At 56.3% G+C, this 21,128-nt stretch overlaps 5 protein-coding genes across 5 annotated transcripts; 4 read left to right on the top strand and 1 right to left on the bottom strand.

The window, feature by feature from the left end:
* Positions 1-64: 64 nt before the first annotated feature.
* On the top strand, positions 65-1,564 carry MFIFM68171_04466 (uncharacterized protein; the record flags this gene model as incomplete). The annotated part of the gene is made up of 2 exons (XM_071059886.1): positions 65-88; positions 263-1,564. 2 exons carry the CDS (start codon positions 65-67, stop codon positions 1,562-1,564), a joined length of 1,326 nt encoding a protein of 441 aa, XP_070915987.1.
* Positions 1,565-1,802: 238 nt separating this feature from the next.
* Positions 1,803-2,678, bottom strand: MFIFM68171_04465 (uncharacterized protein; the record flags this gene model as incomplete). Its single annotated transcript, XM_071059885.1, has 1 exon — positions 1,803-2,678. The coding sequence occupies one exon, from the start codon at positions 2,676-2,678 to the stop codon at positions 1,803-1,805; it is 876 nt and encodes a 291-aa protein (XP_070915986.1).
* A 953-nt stretch (positions 2,679-3,631) lies between these two features.
* MFIFM68171_04464 (uncharacterized protein) lies at positions 3,632-4,436 on the top strand (the record flags this gene model as incomplete). Its single annotated transcript, XM_071059884.1, has 5 exons — positions 3,632-3,689; positions 3,759-3,766; positions 3,820-4,190; positions 4,246-4,319; positions 4,396-4,436. The coding sequence occupies 5 exons, from the start codon at positions 3,632-3,634 to the stop codon at positions 4,434-4,436; spliced, it is 552 nt and encodes a 183-aa protein (XP_070915985.1).
* Positions 4,437-7,168: 2,732 nt separating this feature from the next.
* On the top strand, positions 7,169-8,002 carry MFIFM68171_04463 (uncharacterized protein; the record flags this gene model as incomplete). Its single annotated transcript, XM_071059883.1, has 1 exon — positions 7,169-8,002. The coding sequence occupies one exon, from the start codon at positions 7,169-7,171 to the stop codon at positions 8,000-8,002; it is 834 nt and encodes a 277-aa protein (XP_070915984.1).
* Positions 8,003-9,077: 1,075 nt separating this feature from the next.
* TRA1 (transcription-associated protein 1) lies at positions 9,078-20,826 on the top strand (the record flags this gene model as incomplete). Its single annotated transcript, XM_071059882.1, has 3 exons — positions 9,078-9,132; positions 9,206-20,082; positions 20,140-20,826. The coding sequence occupies 3 exons, from the start codon at positions 9,078-9,080 to the stop codon at positions 20,824-20,826; spliced, it is 11,619 nt and encodes a 3,872-aa protein (XP_070915983.1).
* Between the last annotated feature and the right edge of the window lie 302 nt (positions 20,827-21,128).

Raw genomic sequence — 21,128 nt, 5'->3', positions numbered from 1 at the left:
AACGAGCCAACGAGCCAACGGTTTGGGATTGTCAACTCGACATCCTCACATGCCAAATATAGCCATGAACGCACAAGTCTCTTTCCTGGTAGGTTTGCTCCGTACCTTACTCCAGCAGCATGAGTGGTGAGTCATGGGTAAGACGATCCAGACAAACATCCGGTCGTGGTGAACATCCCCAAATGCTCATCCCATCCAACCAGGGATCTTTGCACGTAGATCCACTACCACTAAGACTAACCGCGCCTCCGAAAAACCGCAGGACACAACCCTCAGCCTCGTGCACATCCCCCTGCCGCTCTACTCGGCCCTCCTGCAGCCCATCCTCAAGGTCCTCCTCCCAGACAGCCAGAGCCAAAGCCAGCAGCCACCGACCAACGCCACCCACAACAAGCACCCCTTCATCAACATCTCCGTAACGCCCCTGGAATGCTCCATCGTCTGCCCCACGGCCTGGGCGCGCGCCCTCTTCGCCGACCACCACCACCATCATCATCGTCATCAACAACAACACCAACAAAAAGAGGAAGAAGGGGAAGAACCCGGCTCCCTCTCCCTCCATCGAACCAACCGCGCAAAGACCGACAACCGCGGCACCGGCACCGGCATATCCATCTCGCAGGACACGTACCTGGCGCTCTGCGTCACGTCGGGGAGCACCAACGCGGGCTCGCGCGTGGCGGACCTCACGTCGCCGCTCGCGCGCGCCGCCATCCCCATCTTCTTCATCACCACCTACTACGCCGACTTCATCCTGGTGCCGACCAGGGACCGGCAGGCCGTCGTGCAGACCCTGCTGCAGGGGGGGTTCGCGTTTGCCGAGGACGCCGGCCAGGAGACGGCGCTTCTCGTCTCGTTGGCCCCACGGGGCACCGCGGGGACCGCAAGGACTGGGGCTGGGGCGGGGGCTGGGACTGGAGGTGGGGCACGGGGCGAGAGGGGTGGGGGGGAGGAGCTCCAAGGGAGGACGTTTGAGTTGCTCAGGAGGAGCGGGGTGGTGCCGTACGTGGAGGCGGGGCTGAGGCTGGTGCAGTGTTCGGGAAGGGAGAAGTCAGCTTTTCTTGTGCGAGAGAATCGGCGGTCGGCGAGGGGTGGTGGTGGTGGTGGTGGCGGCCGTGGGGGGGCGATTGGGGCGGCTGGATCTACTGCTGGTGGTGGCAGCGCGGCGACGGTGTGTTGGGTTGACACGGTCGATACGAAGCTTTACACGAGCGTGGTGTCGGCGCTGGTGTCGCAGCCGAGGTTTCTGAGCATTACCCTTGCGCAGGACGACCCACCTTCGCTGTTGATGGATAGGGAGCTGCTGGGGATGTTTGGCGATTCGATAGTGGGACCGACCGAGGGGGCGCTGGTGCCCATTTTCCTGGATTTGGCCGACTTGCCGTTTGAAGCGACGGGGATAGTGTCTGGCGTGGCGGGACGGTTGGTTAAGGAGATGCGGATGGGGGAGGGCGCCGAGCTATCGTATTTGTCGACGGCTAGGGCGGGCGCCGTGATTCTCTCGTATGAGGATTCGGTGAGGGCGCTGGGGGTTCTGAGACCTTTGTTGATAGAGGACGACTAGTAGGTGGATGGGTCATTGAATGCAGTGGTGGAAAGCTGGAGTGTGATTGGAGTTCCAGAGCGGTTGAGGAGTTTGTTAGTAGTAGGTGTGGAGCGGCCTGAGAAGCATGGAATATCCAACAAGACGTGGCCGGGTAATGTACCAGGGAAATGGTCAACTAATGACGCCCAGACGGACCAAGCCCGTTGCCATGTTGACCAAAAGGGTAATAAGGACCTGTCCATCTAACAGCCCAAAGTCACCTTCCCCCTTTCTTCTTGCCACTTCCACCCCCAGCGTCGCTAACCAACCCGGCCTTTACAAACGCGTCCCTGGCAGCTTGGTTAATCAGGGCGAACCTCCTCGGCCCTAGTTTCTGCCCACCATACCACCGCGTGACGACAACCATCGTGTCCCACAGGTCCATGAGCTGCATGAGATGCAGCAGGCGCCCGCCGGCAGCCGTCTCCCCGTCGTCGTCACAGTCCTGGAAGCTAGTTCCGTTCGGCCCTCGGATGCGCCACGCCGTGATGTTGTGTGTTGCTGAGCGCACCCGCTTGTCGGACGCCAGGAGGTGCTGCACGAAGGATGCTGCTTGGTCAGGGGAGTTTACGGGAGCGCAGCGGGCGATGAAGACGGATTTGAGTTCGGTCAGCGGATCGGAGGTAATCCAAGGCGGTGCTATGGAAATTTGCTCCCCAGCCCCGTCATCGCCTGTGTTCGGTGACACTGCAGGGGCACCGGTCTCCAGCTCCTCGGCATCCCCCGACACATCCTCTTCTACACCGGCATCCTCGTTCTCCTTGACAGCGGCAAGTAACTCCTGGACCTTCTCAATCGCGTCGAACAAGCACACTTGGCCCGGCTCGTAGACTTCACTTACGGCGTCCCGGAAAAGTGCCAAGTCTCGGGCTGCGGCGCCCCGTTTCCCCGAGGAGCCGGAACTGTGCGTCCCGAGAACGGTGAGGGGGACGTCCGGGTAAGTTTGCGGGAACTGCAGACGCAAAGAGGCAGTTTCTCCGGGGAGTGTGAGGATGTAGATTATGGGGTCCTGGTCCTGCAGGGAGCGAGTGAGGGTGTTCTCACCGTAGATAGAGTTGATGGCTTCGATTTCGTCTAAGAGAGCTTCCGACATTTTCACGGGAGATAATAAGGATCGACTCTTGGCGTAAGCAGTTGTGCCGAGGCCAAAGAAGGAGCAGAGCGCCGGGATTGGATTGATAGTGGTTTAAGAGGGCGTCACCCGAGTGAGATGCATTTGCGCTTTGGGAAGAAGTGGGGACCCGGTGGTATTGGGCTGCCGCATGGCCGAGCCAAACAAACTGCTAACAGAACGGCAGCATACTTCATGATCTTTTGAGTTCCAACATGCCCAAACTATTCTGCCGAAAGGCAAAAACATCAATTTAGTATATCGTTTCGTTTAGCATTCCCTCGCAGCTTTCTCATAACTTGAACTGCCGAGAAGCACTGGTCAGGGTTGATTTCGTTTCCCAGGCGTGTTACTGCGCTAATAGCGGCACTCAGGGGCGTCAAGGAACAGCAGAATGTGCCGATGGCATTTCATTACGCTAAGATCACTCTATACATGGCTGAGGTACTTGTCTGCAATCGGAGGGTGATAACACTTTTCATGTTGAAGTTTCCATAAAGTAAGAGATAAGTCGCCGGGTATGCATGAGATTTGTTCCCCATGTCGAAGTGAGCGGATAGATGGGTCCAAGATCATTGTTTGCGGGTCTGGTCGCCTCCGGCCTCTGTCAGTCAGTTGCTTGGCGGGTCCAGTCTGCCTCATTCTAACAATCGTGATAACCCAACAGGCAGCCGTGGTTCCATCTTGCCACAACAGTAGCCACAACAGTAGCAACCGAAACCCGCGCAGTGAACTCGGCTTATAAAATCCTTGGCCTGCATAAAAAGGGTCGATGGGAGTGGCAAGCTTTGATAAGTGCGCTCACGCTGCTCCGCCCTCGCGTTTCTCTGCTTTAGATCAGTCCTCCGCTGAGTATTTGGGTATCGCCGACTGCCGATATTCCAATCCCGACTTTCTAGATTATCCGTCTCATACATTGTCATCCGCGAAACAACATGGCGGCCCAGAACTCCGTCGCGAGCGACGATGGCACCCATTGCGCCTTCTTCTATGGTGAGCGATCTAATTATTCCACTTCCCGGGCGATTCCAAGGCACAATTACTGATCACCCCGGCTTATAGGAACACTAGTATGAGACTCTGATCCGGGGATAAACTTCACAGATGCTTACACGCTCCACAGATGGTGCCTGCTGTGTTCTATACGGTCTGTTACGGGTCAGAAAACGTTCCCGATGCGATCGCAGGACTCCACAGCTTCAAGCCAGCCGTCCTTCATGGTTACGTCCGCCGCCGGGTGGCGTATGCCGACTACCCGGGAATCACCGAGGCAGAGGGCTGTCAAGTCGCTGGGTCGCTCGTGACGGGACTCACAAAGGCGAACTTGGGAAAACTCGACTACTTTGAAGGCGGACAATATGAGCGCCGACGGGTTAAGGTAAAGCTCCTGGAGAAGGTGGGTAATACCAAGGGCGAGGGCAACGTTGAGGGAGAAGAGGTCACGGCGGAGACCTACGTGTACCTGAACGAAAAGGATCTTGAGGACAAAGAGTGGTATGCGAATCTTCTACGGCCACAGACAAGGAATCCCGCTGACGTAGTGGGCCAGGGACCTAGAGGTGTTCCGTCGTGACAGGCTGCAGTTTTGGACACGGCGCGGCTATCGTGACGTCCTAGAAGACGGTGAGCAACGAATTCTTTTTCTCAGCAACAACCACCTTTAACAGCCGCTGACATTTTACTTTCAATGCTGCCCAAGACCAAAATCCCGAGGACACGGCAAAGGTAGCTACGGAATGAATAACAGATGGTGTCTTGGTGCCGCCAAGTTGATACCCAACTTGCGCCTCGTTACCTACCTTGCCTTAAGTACCTGGGCATAGAACTCTAGTCCTCCGGATAGTAACCCATCACATGATGATTTACATGCAATCTGAGACATTTGCTATTAGTATTTGGTAATATTCGCGCTCAGTCCCAATCCCGGATCCTGTTCCTGAACGGAAACCTCATCTTAAGCAGCATAGCGCCCGAGTCGCAGAAAAGATACAAAACGCTTTCGCCTATACTCAGCTAAGTACCTAGCGGGGGAACGAGCGTCTTTGATATTAGTGACTCCACACTAGTAGCTAGACCTCCGTATTTTGCTCGGGCAATCAATCCGAGTCACATGATGACACCTAACTACCTAGGCACCATTAGAGCACACACGATGGTGCCTAAATAGGCGGCATCATTTTTTCTATCAATCTCTCCATTAATTCCGTGCTGATGACAAGGACTTAGACCGAACGGGGTGGACAGCCCAAACTTCTAATCAGCACGTATCCTGCTTGAAATGCCCACCCGGGGGTAACCGGCGGCAATGGCATGGGCGGCACGAAACCAGGCACCGGTAGGTAGTCCGATGATCCAATCCTGACCCGCATCACCTCAGATACTGCGTGTTATCGGCCAACGCGTATCCGGGAATCAACCCGCAGCTCCCAGAACGAACGTCGGTTTGAGTATTCTAGCCGGGGTTGGTATGTTCTTGCGGTGCTGTTTCGTTTCGGTTGTTTTGAAAATATCCGATGGTTCGGTGTCAGCATGCTATTTTTGACCAGGGACAGGAGGATTACGCCAGGTAGGGTCGTCGGTGGAAATCTCCACGACCTAGCTCGAGTATGACACCTCAATTTGGCAAGGTGATTTTAGGTCATCTGAGAACCACTTGCTGTTCTCAAGCTGCCTGATGGCCATCTGATTTTTTCCGACCTCCAATTGTACCGGGATGTTGTTTTACATGATCGATTTAGGAAGGGCGTAAAGAGGCCATCTGCAAGAGACTGGCGAAGCGCCAGGTATTGTCTCTGTTGGCCTGGCGTTGGCTTGCAACAGGCACGGCTCTTGTGTAGGTAGGTAAGCGGCGTTGGCCTCCTAAGTAGAGCCTAGACCGCCATCCCGGGTCGCCCAAATAGGCCATCTCGCCTCGATTGTGCGACAGGCAAGGAGACCTTCCTATTGGCGGGGCTAACATGCTCAACACGAGCAACGACATGTTTAGAGCTAGTATCATTAACAGACGAATGGCGTAATATCTAACGAAAGGTAACTGTTTCACGGCTTCCCTGAGCTCGACTTTTGGTGACCCACCTTAGTTGGGCCGTTTTATTGCCGGCAGCTAAAGGGACAGGCCCAACACCTGAACCCCTGTCGGCTTGGCGGACGGGATGACGCAGCCTGGACTGGGTACGTCAGCCATAGCCGTTTTTATCTCAAGTGGCCTGCATATGCATCTTGCCGCTTGATATTCGTTTAAATTCGTTAATTGTTTTATTCCGAGCTGGGGCTCGCGTTCCCGATCCATCGAGAGATCAACAGCCGCGCCGAGTCGAAAGAAAGCTGCTGATCTTGACCTCGCGCTCTCATTCCTGTGGTGGCCGCTGGCCTGACCATGCTGTGCCACCCTTGAATATCCCTGACAAGGATGCTCTCCACAGAGGCCGCGGCGCAGGGATCCATGGCAACCTCGCATTCAACTACCGTGCCGCTGGGTTCGCAACAACAAACCCTGGCTGAAGCAAGGCCTCGGCGGCCCTACCCGCTTTTGGCCAGGGAAGTAACAGAGACCACTCCGTCAATCGTCATCGTCAAAGACCAAGTGCCAAACTTTGGTCTAAAAAAAAAAAAAAAAGCAAAAAGAATCAGTGTAACGGCGGCCCGGCCCTGCCAGATCTTGCAGATCTTCCCAGTGAATACCTGAGGTAAGCACTTAGTCTACCAATCACAGGTACTCTCCGAACTCCTGCTGATGGCTCCTTTCGGCGACCTTGGCTGGCAAGGGTTCGGGCCTGCGTGAAGTCCGGACTGCTCTTCAAGCCCCGTCCGATATATCCGGCCACTGCGGGCCCCTAATACAGAGGGCCTAGATCTTGTGATTGAAACACGCTAGGTTGACAATACCTCGTCAGCCGGTTGTCGTCGCCTGCTTGTGCACAGGAATATCCATGACCTTCGGTTATCCCTTCGTGGCAGTCATTTTCCCTGTCGTCACCCAAGGACAGCCGTAATACGCATGGCCAGGCTGATGGGCCCGCAACCAGCCGAGAACGACAGGCTTGGCAGGGCTGCCTGTCCAAGCTGGATGCTGCTCTCTGGGCCTCTTGATGGATGATGGGACAATGTTTGGGCCCGATTTCTGTGCCATCCACCACCACATCCATCCAGAATATAAGAAGAATGTCGAGCCCGTCGTCATGGCTCTGAACTCCTCATCCTCACTCTCACCATCAAACCGCTCCGGTCCTTCCTTGAGGCTTTGGCTTCGTGCATTGCCTGGTGCAAATTTTCCCTTTCTTTCTCTTTTTGTTCCTTTTCGGGTTGACCCTGCTTGCAAGCTTTTTGCGCCCTTTCCTTCAGCCGGACCAGATTTCTCGTTGATCGAGCCAGTCCATGACTTTCTCTTCTTGGGTACGCTAACATCTAACGAGCTCTACGCTTTTATTTCAGACACTTTGTCCAAATTTGGCCCAAACTTTCAGACGGGCAACATGTTCTTCACCAAGTTCGTCATGGCCGCCAGTGGCCTTGCCACCGTTGCTCAGGCCCACATGAAAATGAGGTCGCCGGCGCCGTACACGAGCCCTGCTATTCAGAACGGCCCGCTTGATCCCAGCGGTAGCAACTTCCCGTGCCAGGCGGGTGACAGTGGTCAATATTCCGGACAGCCGACTAAGATGGAGAAGGGGTCCAAACAGATTCTGGCCTTCACCGGCTCTGCTACTCATAGCGGTGGTTCCTGCCAGGTCTCTATCACCTACGACAATCCCCCCACCAAGCAGAGCTCGTGGAAGGTTCTCCACTCGATCCAGGGCGGCTGCCCTGCCCGTAACACTGATGGAAACACCGGCAACGACCCCGAAGCTAAGGCTAAGGATGAGTACGAGTTCCCGATTGACGACGACCTCCCTACTGGTGATGCCACCATTGGATGGTCGTGGCTGAACAAGGAAGGCGACCGCGAATTCTACATGAACTGCGCGCCCGTTACCATCACTGGCAGCGAGGGCGACAACGCAACTTTCAACGCTCGTCCGGAAATGCTGGTTGCCAACCTTCCGGGAGTAAATGGCTGCACGACCAAGGAGAATGTCGATATCGAATTCCCCAACCCCGGCTCCTCGGTTGAGACCAACCCAGGCGCCGCCCTTGGCCCTCCCGAAGGCGACTGCGGTGGCGGCAGCGGCGGCGGGAAGTCTGCTGGTGGGCAACCTGCTGGTGGGCAATCTGCTGGCGGGCAAGCTGCTGGCGGAGAGTCCGCTGGTGCTGCCGCTCCTACGAGTGCCCCTGCTATCCGCGGGCGCCGCGTCCCTCTCCGTGGCTAAACGAATCACTTCATCCGTGTTTCCCGCGTATCGCATGGGGTGGAGTCTAGGCGGCTTGTATATCGGGTGCGAGTGTGCGTTACATTTCAGGATCGGCTTCCAATGCATGGGCATCAGGCCCGGTACATAGACTCAAAAGGGGGACCTTGGCGCTTTGGGTGTTGGATACATGCGCTTTTAGCATTTCGCGGTCTTTGGGACATGTACAAAATTTGTTTGGATAGGGTGTGTTTGGATAGATGGCGGAGGAGCTCTCGGGCTGGACATTCTCTCAAAAGTTTTGGGATCAGGTTAGAGTGGTATAGTCTTTCTTTTTATTGTGAGTCCAATATACAGATTACCAATTCCTCATAGAAGACGCGGGCAACTCGAATGTGCGCATTGGATGTTGCTCTTTTACTATGCTGGCTTGTCCCTATGTTTCCTTGTCAGGGATTACCACAGAAATCCCAACCACAGGGAAGCTCGGTTTGCGGCGCGGGGTGGGGGCTTATCGATAAGATATCTCTGGTACTGAGGGCGTAAATCTATCAAGGTAGGAGGCAGAATAACGACCAATTAGAAACCGAGGGATGGGATTGTGGAGCCCAAACCTGCCGGATCAAAGATGTTGCGTGCCTAGCGCCTTTTGATTTCGCAGGAGCATGCCCCAGCTTTCACGCCTTCTGGGAATTTTCGATCTACGCGCAGCGTGGAGCGCAGCCTTGTTGTATGCTTCAAACAGTCCACTGAGATCCCGTTGACTTGCTGCCTTCTCCCCCTCCGTGCCCAGCCGCAAGCAACCGACCTTAGGCAGACATACGGTACGGCCTACATAAAACGGGGAAAACTGCTGCATTCTTCTCCACTTACTTCCTCGCCGTCAATTCATTTAACTAAAGCTGATGGAGCCATAAGGGTGCGTATGCGATAGCTACCCACGGAGCTCGCAACCGCCGACCAACATCTCAACAGCTAACCAGACCAAGGCCGATTGTGTCGCCGCCTAATTCAGCCGTCCCGCGCCCCATTGTCATAGGCAGCGGCGACCTTGGTTGTCGCCCCAGAATCTCTTGGGGGGGTAAATGCTGCAGCCATGGCGAGCAGTCTCATCGAGGATGTCGTGAGGAAGCTGAGCTCCGCCGAGACAGGTACGACTGCCGATTTCTTACTCCCAACCGTCCATCTCCTCGGCATCAGGCTAACCGCAGTCTTCCCTCGCAGAGCTGCGGCTCAAGGTCGAGGCAGCCTGTGTGCTGCGCGACAGCCTCGACCACTACACCGGCGGCAACGGTTATCCGATTTTCCTCAAGCGATTAATGCCGACGTTCATACATATCCTCCGCCAGCCATGCGTCTTCCAGACCACGACGCCCGACCAGGCGAACATGCAGAAGTTGCGGAACTGCGTGCTCGAGATTCTCCACCGCTTACCGACCTCGCCCTCTCCGCCCGAGCCATTCGAGCCTTACGCCGAGGAAACCGTGGACCTCCTCATGAACCTTGTCCGCACCGATAACGAAGATAATGCGGTACTCTGCGTTAAGATCATATCCGACATTATGCGCCATCAGCCCAAGCTTTTGAGCGCAAAGGTCCAGACCTTCCTATCCCTGATTCAGGAACTCTTCGACCAGCTGGACAAGGTGGTACGGGAGCTGCTGGATAATACATCGTCAGTCGGGCCACCGGGGCCGCCAACCACCCCTAGCAGTACGCAGACTACCTTTCTGCCGCACCAACAATCCCCGAGGCCGGGGTCGCCGGTTGCGAGCGGAGCTCCCGACTTCAGCGCCGACAGTAGTCAGCAGTCCGGTCGGCCTCTGCTCAGGGGCATGCAGTCCTTCAAGGTGTTGGCCGAGTGCCCCATCATTGTGGTGTCGATATTCCAGGTCTACCGGCACACCGTCGCACAGAACGTCAGGGCTTTTGTGCCGTTGATCAAGTCGGCATTGTACTGCCAGGCCAAGGCCCAGGACCAGGCGCACAGAGACGCTGCTGCTCGTAACACAATACATACGGGAGTCAGCCCGAACATCAAGAACCGGGCTGCTTTTGGGGATTTCATCACCGCCCAGGTCAAGATCATGAGCTTCCTGGCTTATTTACTACGACAGTACTCTGGCCAGCTCACAGACTTCCTGCAGCACCTGCCTGATATCATAGTCCGCCTCCTGAAGGACTGCCCGCGGGAGAAGTCCGGCGCGCGGAAAGAGCTGTTGGTCGCGATCCGCCATATAATCAACTTCAATTTTAGAAAAATATTCGTCCCCAAGATCGACGAACTGTTGGACGAGAGGACCCTGGTCGGGGATGGTTTGACCGTCCACGAAACGATGCGGCCGCTGGCATACAGCATGCTGGCCGATCTCATCCATCATGTGCGCGATAGTCTCTCCCCGGAGCAGATTCGCAAGACGGTTGAGGTCTACACCCGGAACCTCCAAGACAATTTCCCGGGGACCAGCTTCCAGACCATGAGCGCAAAGCTGCTCTTGAACATGGCTGAGTGTATCGCTCGCCTGCCAAACAAGGTCGACGCTCGCCACTATCTCATCATGATCCTAAACGCCATCGGGGACAAATTCGCTGCCATGAACCGGCAATACCCCAATGCCGTCAAGCTCTCTAAGCAGTACGCTCAGCAGGCGAACGAGAGGGAGACGTATCTTGCCGATAAGGAGCATCCCCCAGAATGGGACGAGGTCGACATCTTCAATGCTATGCCCATCAAGGCGTCCAATCCCCGTGACAGGGCTGCCGATCCAGTAGTGGACAACAAGTTTCTCTTCCGGAATCTCATGAACGGGCTCAAGAACACGTTCTATCAGTTGAAAAGCTGCAATCAAGCCGGCGCAGTGGATCTGACAGGCGCGCCCGCGCATTGGACAGATGTGGCCTACGGTTTCACGGCTGAGGAAGTCAAGGTCATTATCAAGCTCTTCCGCGAAGGCGCCTACGTGTTTAGGTACTATGAGATTGAGAAGCCGGCGTCCGAGTCGCCGTACAGCTCGATCGTCGAGTACATGGCAAACTTCTACATGGTTTCTAGTAGCAAAGAGGAAAAGGAACTGCTCGAGACGTTTGCGACCGTCTTTCACTGCATTGACCCTGCCACATTTCACGAGGTGTTCCAGCAAGAGATCCCACGACTTTACGACATGATTCATGAGCATACGGCCCTTCTACATATACCCCAATTCTATTTGGCCAGCGAGGCCACGTCGCCCAGCTTCTGCGGCATGCTTTTGCGCTTCCTGATGGAGCGCATCGAGGATGTTGGCTCCGCCGACATCAAGAAGTCTTCTATTCTCCTTCGCCTCTTCAAGCTCGCTTTCATGGCCGTCACGCTCTTCGCGTCTCAGAACGAGCAAGTGCTTCTGCCGCATGTCGTCGACATTGTGACCAAATCCATCGAGCTGTCAACCAAGGCGGACGAGCCGATGAACTACTTCCTTTTGCTCAGGTCACTCTTTAGGAGCATTGGTGGCGGCAAGTTTGAGCATCTGTACAAGCAGATCCTACCCCTCCTGGAGATGCTTCTTGACGTTCTCAATAACCTGCTCTTGGCGGCTCGTAAGCCTGCCGAGCGTGACCTTTACGTCGAGCTCTGCCTCACTGTGCCCGCACGTCTCAGCAACCTCCTGCCTCACCTTAGCTTCCTCATGCGTCCCCTGGTCGTCGCGCTGCGCGCGGGCACGGAGCTAGTCGGCCAAGGACTCCGCACCCTCGAGTTGTGCGTCGATAATCTGACTGCCGACTACCTGGACCCCATCATGGCGCCGGTCATCGACGAGCTCATGACCGCCCTCTTTGACCATCTCAAACCTCACCCTTACAGCCATTTCCACGCCCACACTACTCTCAGGATTCTTGGAAAGCTTGGCGGTCGCAACCGGAAGTTTATGACGGACGCTCTGCCGGTTACCTTCCAGCAGTATGTTGATGCCCGATCGAGCTTCGACGTGCGGCTCATCGGATCAAAGCGGGACAGGGCGTTTCCGGCCCATCTCGGCATCGACCTCGCCATTCAGAAGCTGATGGAAGTCCCAAAACCCGTCAAGGGAGGGGCACCGCCGCCATCGAAGCAGTACGATCCTTACTATAAGAGGCAAGCGTTGAACCTGATCATCGCTCAGGTCAAGTTGCGGGTCGGCTTTGATAACCTGCCGGACGACCTCCCCCGGCTCGTTCGCCTTCAGGTTCAGGATTTAATCACCCGCTCCAAAGACGTCGACCTCTCTGTTTTTGAGACGTCGGACCGTGAGCGGTCCACGGCCAAGAGGGATGACGAGGAAAACCTGCTGAAGCGCCTGATCAAAGCCCTCATGTATGCACAGTCCATCCCCGATTTTAAACCCGAAGTGGATGCGCTCCTCCTAAACTTGGCTCGGCACTTCACCATCATCGAAGTCGGACGGGCGCTGGTAGACATGAAACGGGCTTTCAGCCCGTTCGACCCGAAGTCGGGCGAAGGACCTCTCTTCATTGACAATAGAGTCTTGTCGGACGCGATCCTGGAGTCACTTGCGTCTGAAAACCCAGAAATACGCGACGCGGCCGGGCGCTTAATCAAGGAGATGTACAACTCGGCCGTCACCATCTTTGGGTCACCGACGCACGTCGCACGCCTGACCTTCTTTAACAGCCTGGCATCCACGTTCTGCCACGGCTGCTATGAAGAGGAGTGGTTCACCAAGACGGGCGGAACACTGGGTATCAAAGCTCTACTCACCGACATCGAGCTTGGGGACCTCTGGGTTGGGGCGAAGCAGATCGACTTCGTCCGCGCTCTGATGTACGTCATCAAGGACATGCCGCAGGATCTTCCAGAAAAGACCAGGAGATCGGCACAGACCACACTCGAGATACTCTTGACGCGACTCACGAAGAACGTGAAGAAGACGGACTGCATGCCTGCTCCTCCCCCGGCGCAAGCCCAGCCACCGCAACCTCAGCCAAAGCACTCGCGGCTTGCTCAGATCGTCATGATGCTCAATGGGGAGCTTTCGCATATGAACCGACATGTCCGGGACACAGCGAGGCGGTCGCTTGAGCTGATCGGCAAAGCAGCGGGGGCCGAAGTCTGGGAGCTGCTTGAGCCTCATCGGAAGCACTTGCTCCAGCCAATCTACGCCAAGCCGCTGCGGGCTCTGCCATTCCCCATCCAGATCGGTTTCATCGACGCTGTCACCTATTACATGTCGCTCAAGCGTGACTTTGTGGCTTTCGACGAGAACTTGAACCGGCTGCTTATGGAGTCGCTGGCTCTCGCGGACGCGAGCGACGAGTCGCTTGCTGGAAAGATGCTGGAGTTCAGAACGCATGATTTCATCGTGAATCTCCGCGTGTCCTGCATCAAGATCCTCAGCACTGCCATGGGCTTCGATGAATTCGGCAACGGGGTCAACAACCCTACTAGGGCGAGGGTCGTGTCCGTCTTCTTCAAATGCCTGTACTCGGACTCCCGGACGACAATCGAGGCAGCCAACGACGCTTTGAAGGCGGTCCTGCAGTTTACGAGTAAGCTGCCTAAGGACCTGCTTCAGTCTGGCCTCCGCCCTGTGCTCGCCAGCCTGCAGGACGCGAAGCGTCTGACCGTCCACAGCCTCGAAAACCTAGGACGGCTCTTGAAGCTCCTAACGACCTACTTCAAGGTGGAAATCGGGACGCGGCTCCTGGACCATGTCAACCAAATCGCAGAGCCGGCTTTCCTTCAAAACGCCTCGTTCACCTTCTTCGAGCAGCACAACTCAATGAAGGTGATCGCCGCCGTTTTCGACATCTTCCATCTTTTGCCCGAAGCCGCCAAGCAGTTCAAGGAACGGGTCATCGACACCGTCCTGGACCTCGAAGAAAAGCTGCGGCGGACCCAGCACAGCCCCTTCCGTGTCCCGCTATACAAGTACCTCAACAAATATCCTTCTGACGTTTGGGCCTTTACGTTGGGTAAGCTCGAGGATTTGAGATACGGCAGGTTCCTGTCTCAAGTGCTCCGCCATCCGGACAGCCAGGTTCTCCGGGACTACGGCGCAGCGAACGTCGAGTTCATCATCAAGACGTGCAACAACATCGACGACCAAGGCAAGGAGACCAAGTTTAACGCCATTGTCAATACCATCAACATGCTGGACGCGCTCTGCCAGTTCCCCAACACATTATCCTGGCTGGACAACAGGGAGCACATTGAGTGGCTGAAACAGGTCGGCAAGAAACTCGAGCGCAGCTTAAAGATGAACATCCTGGCGCCGGGTCTCCGACTCCCTGCTGACCAGGCTTCCGAGCAGCTCATGGCCATTTTAACCAAGGCACTAGAGAGGCATCCCCGGGATCTGGAGCCCCTCTTCAACCTCGTCGAGTCGATCACCGCGGATGATTTCCGTGAGACGCAGGCTCTACTCTCACACATCTATAAGCATATCATTTGCAGCGAGTCGATCGACTTCTGGAGAACTGTCATCCTCCGCTGCCTCGAAATATATGCAGGCAAGAGCGCGACACAGCGGACCAAATGCTATCTGCTCCACAACTTGGTCAACCCGATTGTGGCGATGGACGTGATGCGGCACTGGAATCGTGGGGAGCCAACCAAGGGGCAGCGACTGCTCGACAAGACGGTCATTGACTCAATCAATAGTAAAATCTGGAAGGTGAACTTGCCTGATCCACATGACGACCTCTTGCAGCCGCAGATCGACCACACCCGCATGGAGATTCTTCAGCTCTCAGCTATGCTCGTCAAGTATCACCACGCCATCTTGCAAGACGCTCGCAAGGACTTCATCAAATTTGGTTGGTCGTACATCCGGCTGGACGATGTCATCAACAAACACGCCGCATATGTGGTGATTGGCTATTTCATCGCCCACTACGAGACGCCAGCCAAGATTGCCACGCAGATTTACTTCTCCCTGCTGCGGACGAACCAGAATGAGGGCAGAGCTCTCGTTACCCAAGCGCTGGAGCTGATGGCTCCGGTCTTGCCGAAACGTTGCGCCGGTATTCCGAACGAGCGCAACCCCCAGGCAGGTGATCGCGCAACCCCGGGATGGGCCATGGGACCGCGCCGAGTCCTGGCCGAGGAGAGCCAGAACGTCCAGCAGATGACGTGCATTTTCCACTTCCTCGTCCGTCACCCAGATCTATTTTACGACGCTCGGGATAAGTACGCGATGCTTATGATCCAGTGCCTCCGCAAAGTCGCATCGCCCCCGAATCCGTCTAATGAGAGCAAGAAGCTAGCGCTCAACATGATGTGGCTTATTTGGCAGTGGGAGCAGCGGCGCGTGGAGGGGAGGCGGAGCGAGCCGGCTCGTGCCGCCTCCGAGTCGCCAAACTCAAAGAAGCTGAGGCTGGACGAGGTGCAAGGGTCGTCTCCTTCGGCCGCGCGACAACCGGGGAAGGCCGAGTATCAGATCCCGCCTATGGGCCGCCAAAAGATGATCAAGTACCTCGTTGAGTTCATCGCACAGCTTAACGAACGGTACCCGCTCCCGTCCGCCAAAGCTCGTGACCCTGCATCGTCGACGGGCCCGGCGGCGGCTCTGCCATCGCCGTCGACGGAGCTCTGCAAGAAAGCGATGACCCTGTTGTATAACCTCCTCCAGCCGCACTACTGGGGCGATCTCGATGTGGATCTGTTCCCGAACGTCACGGACGTGGTCCTGGCGAGCGAGAAATCTGCGACTCTGCTCGCAGCCGACCCCTCCGACACGGATAAATACGATGACAAGTTCATTACCAACATCATCAACACCCTGCAAGTTGTCCGTATCATTCTCAATTTCAAGTCGGACGAGTGGATCATCAAGAACATGGGTCACATTCAAAAGATCTTGGAGAAGTGCCTGAAGTCGGAGAACCCGGAGATTCAGGACTGCTTGCATGTGGCCGACAAGAAATACGACGGCGACCGAGAGATCAAACCGATTGTCAAACGCATCCTAGACGCGGTTCCAGAGGACACCCCTATGGAGGATGCGGATGCCGATGGCGAAGCGGAGGCACAAACGTCCGAGATCATCGCTTTCCTTTCGAGCATTGCTACGGAGAGTATGGCCACCTCAAACTACGTGTCCGGTATCAACACTCTGTGGTCATTGGGCCAACGCAAGCCATCCACCATTGACCAGCACATACCGGCTATCATGAAGTCCCTACAGTCAAAGCTGGCCCGGGACCATGTCTCGCACTATGCGGCGCTGGCGCACCAGGCCAGCGGCATCCGCCCTCAGCTAGATCCGAATGCGCCGACCGAAATGAAGCCCTATGAACTGGAAATCCAGACGAACTTGATCCTCAAGGCGATTGAGGTCACAGCAATGCGCATGGAGATTCTGGGCGACAACCGAAGGCCGTTCCTCAGCGTCTTGGCAACCATTGTAGAGAAGTCGATGCACGTCAAGCTCTGTGAAAAGATCCTCGAAATGGTAGAAGGCTGGGTGTTCCGCTCCGAGGGCACATGGCCGACGCTGAAGGAGAAGACAGCGGTCCTGCATAAGATGATCTCATTCGAGCATCGCCAAGATCAAACAATGCTGATGAAGTTCCTCGATCTTGTCATTCGCATTTACGAGGACCCCAAGATCACACGGACCGAGCTGACGGTCCGCATGGAACACGCATTCCTCATTGGCACGCGAGCCCAAGACGTCGAGATGCGCAACAAGTTCATGACCATCTTTGACAAGTGTCTGTCGAAAACGGCGAGCGCTCGGCTGGCCTATGTCATCCTCTCGCAAAACTGGGATACTTTGGCCGACTCATACTGGCTTGCTCAGGCATCTCAGCTCCTCTTAGGTGGTGTGGACATGAACCCAGTGATCCAGCTCCATCACGAAGACTTCCGGACCCTGCCGGTCTCCCAGCTCTTTGGAACTTACGCCAAGGACTCCCGCGAGCCGGAACATATGAGTGATGACAAGTTCGAGTCATTCATGGCGAACCATCGGCGCTTTGTAGCCGAACTTGGCGATGTCAGGGTGCGCAATGTCCTTGAGCCCCTGACTCAGCTGCAACACATCGACGCCAACTTTGCCAACGACCTCTGGGTGGCTCTCTTCCCAATGTTCTGGTCTGCTACGGCCAAGGAAGACAGGCCGGATCTGGAGCGCGGAATGGTGACGCTCCTCACCAAGGATTACCATTCGCGTCAGATGGACAAGCGACCCAACGTGGTCCAGTCATTGATGACCGGTGCTGTCAAAACATGGCCGCACTGCAAGATCCCGCCCCACGTACTGAAGTTTGAAGCCAAGACATACGACGCATGGTACACGGCACTCTATCAGTTAGAAAAGGCAGCCCTCAAACCCGAGATCGATTCTGCCGCTGTGAGGGAGAGCAACCTCGACGCTCTGGTCGATCTGTATGCATCCCTTGGTGAAGACGATTTGTTTTACGGTACGTGGCGTCGCCGTTGCCAGTTCGTCGAGACGAACGCTGCCCTATCCTATGAACAACATGGCATGTGGGAGAAGGCTCAGCGGATGTACGAGGCGGCCCAGATCAAGGCGCGCACCGGCGTCATTCCATTCTCGGAGTCAGAATACATGCTCTGGGAGGACCATTGGGTGCTCTGCGCGCAGAAGCTCCAGCAGTGGGAGGTCTTGCAGGATTTCGCCAAGCATGAGAATTTTCAAGACTTGCTCCTGGAGTGCGCGTGGCGAAATACCGAGTACTGGCAGACCCAAGAGAACAGAGATCAGCTGGATACGCTGATAAAGGGCGTGATGGACGCGCCGACCCCCCGGAGGTCGTTCTTCCAGGCCTTCATGTCTCTTTTGAAGCTACACAACAAGCAGGAGAGCATGCAGGACTTCAACCGGGTGGTTGACGAGGCGATCCAGCTGTCAATCAGGAAGTGGCATCAGCTACCGAAGCGGCTCACGGCGGCTCACATCCCGGTCCTGCAGAACTTCCAGCAGCTCGTTGAACTCCATGATGCCAGCGTCATCTGCCAGAGCCTTGCCGGCACGAACTTGAACAACCTCGACGTGAAATCCGGAGAACTCAAACTGCTGCTTGGGTCATGGCGAGATAGGCTTCCCAACACGTGGGACGATATCGTTGCGTGGCAAGATCTGGTTACGTGGAGGCAGCACATCTTTGGACTGATCAACGGGACCTACCTTCCCCTCCTGCCTCCGCAAACGCAGAATGCGGGCGCTTCCTCGTTTGCGTACCGGGGATACCACGAGACGGCGTGGATCATCAACCGCTTTGCCCACGTCGCCAGAAAGCACAGCCTGCCGGATGTCTGCATCAGCCAGCTGAGCCGAATCTACACTCTTCCGAACATTGAGATCCAGGAGGCCTTTTTGAAGTTGAGAGAGCAGGCGAAGTGCCACTACCAGAACCCGGAAGAATTGACGAGCGGGCTGGATGTTATCAACAATACCAACCTTAACTACTTCAGCGCTCCGCAGAAGGCGGAGTTCTACACGCTGAAGGGCATGTTCCTGGAGAAACTCGGTCAAAAGGAAGACGCTGACGGCGCCTACGGCACCGCCCTGTACTTTGACATAACGGCTGCGAAAGCCTGGGCGGAATGGGGCTACTTCAACGATCGGAAGTTCAAGGAGCACCCGACGGACCTGAGTGCGGCAAAGCAGGCTCTTACGAGCTACCTTCAGGCCGCGTCGAGCTACAAGAACCACAAGTCGCGGAAACTCATCGCGAGGATCCTGTGGCTCCTAAGTCTCGACGATGCAAACGGCACCATCGCGGCAGGGTTCGACGACTTCAAGGGAGAGATCTTGGTTTGGTGGTGGATCACGTTCATTCCCCAACTCCTAGTCGGGCTTGGATACAAGGAGGCGCCGAGAGTGCAAAACATACTGCTCAAGATTGCAAAGACGTACCCGCAGGCCCTGTACTTCCAGCTCCGGACCAACCGGGAGGATATGCTCATGATCAAGAAGAACCAGGAAGTCAAGGACCGGGCGAGGCAGCGCAGCCAGGCCGCGGCCAACAAGCCGAACGGCTCCCCACAGCAGACAAAGAAGGAGGGTGGCGGGCCTGCCAAGGTCGATTCCCGGCCACCGACGGCCAACGGCGAGCCGGCTGCTGGACAGGCCAAGCCCGAGACGAAGACCGAAGGCGGAGATGCCAATGCGCCCGCTGCGCAATCTTCCACGGCCAATGGTGCGGCACCGGGCGAACAGCAGGCCGGTGGCGTGCAGAAGAAGCCGCCGTGGGAGCTGACAGAGGAGATCATGAGCGTCTTGAAGACGGCCTTCCCGCTCCTTGCGTTATCGATGGAGACCATGGTGGATCAGATCCAAAAGCATTTTAAGTGCCCGCCCGACGAGGATGCTTACAGGCTCATCGTGGCGCTCCTCAATGACGGCCTTGCCTACGTGAGCCGCATGCCGACATCGTACGCCAAGGATGTCAAGCTTCCCAGCGCAACAGAGAATAACATTACGCGGTTTGCCGAGACAATCCTGCCGAGCCACATCAGGGGCACGTTCGAGGCCGACTTTGTCAAAGTCAAGCCCACCATGTTCGAGTACATCCACAAGCTCCGCAAATGGCGCGACAAGTTCGAGGAGAAGCTGGATCGGCGGGCGTCGCCCGTGCCGCTCGAGAGCTTTGCTCACTACTCGCCGCATCTCAGCGAGTTCCGATACCAGAAGTTCGACGACGTTGAGATTCCCGGGCAGTATCTACAGCACAAGGACAAGAACCAGGACTTCATCCGCATCGAGAGGTTTCTGCCTAATGTCGACCTCGTCCGGACGATTGGGGCGTCGCACCGGCGGCTCAAGATCCGGGGCCACGACGGCAGCGTACACGCGTTTGCCGTGCAGCATCCGGCGGCGCGGCACTGCCGGCGCGAGGAACGGATCCTGCAGCTGTTCCGGCAGCTCAATCAGACGCTGGGCAGCAAGAAGGAGAGCCGGCGGCGGGACCTGCAGTTTACGCTGCCGCTCATGGTGCCGCTCGCGCCTCACTTCCGGATCGTGCAGGAGGACACGTCATATATCACGCTCCAGGGCATCTACGAGGATCACTGCCGGCGGCAAGGAATGTCCAAGGACGAGCCGGTGCTGTTCACGATGGAGAAGCTCAGGGGGCTGGTGGATACCAAAGGACCGGTAAGTGTAGACGGGCTGGCGGTCGACGGAGGATTGCGAACTAACCGGGCGACACAGAAACCGGCGGAGCACGCAGTCACAGCACGGCTGGAGGTGTTGCGGGCGATCCAGGAAAAGTACGTGGACCACACGATCGCGCTCGAGTACTTCCAGGCGGCGTTCCCCGAGTTTGCCGAGTTCTGGCTCTTCCGGCGGCGCTTCTCGTACCAGCTGGCGGCGCTCACGTTCATGACGTACATCCTGCACATCGACAAGCGGTACCCGCACAAGATGCACATTGCGCGAGGGTCGGGCAACATCTGGGGGTCGGAGCTGGTGTCGTTCATGGCGGCCAACCGGCCCTACTTCCATAACCAGGAACCAGTGCCGTTCCGGCTCACGCCGAACCTGCAGACGCTCATGGGCCCGCTCGCGACCGAGGGCATCTTTGCGTGCTCAATCATGGCCATCGCGCGGTGCCTGACGGAGCCCGAGTTCCAGCTCGAGCACGCGCTGACGCTGTTTGTGCGCGACGAGATGATGTACTGGTTCACGAGCAGCCACCGGTCCATGAACCTGACCGAGAACCAGCTGAGAGAGACGGTGCAGGCCAACAGCGAGATGATTGTCAAGAAAGCCGTCTCGCTCGCCCAGGCGCCCGCCGGCAACCTGCCCGCCCACCAGACGGTGATCGACCTGATTGCCAAGGCGGTCAACCCGATGAACCTGGCGCTGTGTGATGCGCTGTGGATGCCGTATTTGTAGTACGGCGCCCGGGCACACGCAGATTTGTATCGGGGGAAAAGAGGGGGGAGGGGGAGTTGAGGGAGCAAAGTGGATTGATTTGGCGAGGTGGTTCTGTATGAGTACTGTATTTTTTTGGTATGTGGTTTCTATGCACTAGTTTTGGGGGGTTGGTGCAACGGAAAGAGGACGGGGCGATAGGCGCTACTGGAGGGCAAAAGGGGGGGGATATGGGGAAGCGAGGAGCTGCTACTTACCAGGTTTTTTTTTTTTTTTTTTTTTTTTTGTTTTCTCGTCCTTTTTTTTTAAAAAAAAAAATTAAA

The sequence above is a fragment of the Madurella fahalii genome (assembly GCF_045866475.1).
Source record: "Madurella fahalii IFM 68171 DNA, scaffold_2, whole genome shotgun sequence".
NCBI lineage: Eukaryota > Fungi > Ascomycota > Sordariomycetes > Sordariales > Madurella > Madurella fahalii.
Note: the sequence above shows the minus strand (reverse complement) of the source record. Positions and strands in the feature narration are given on the sequence as shown.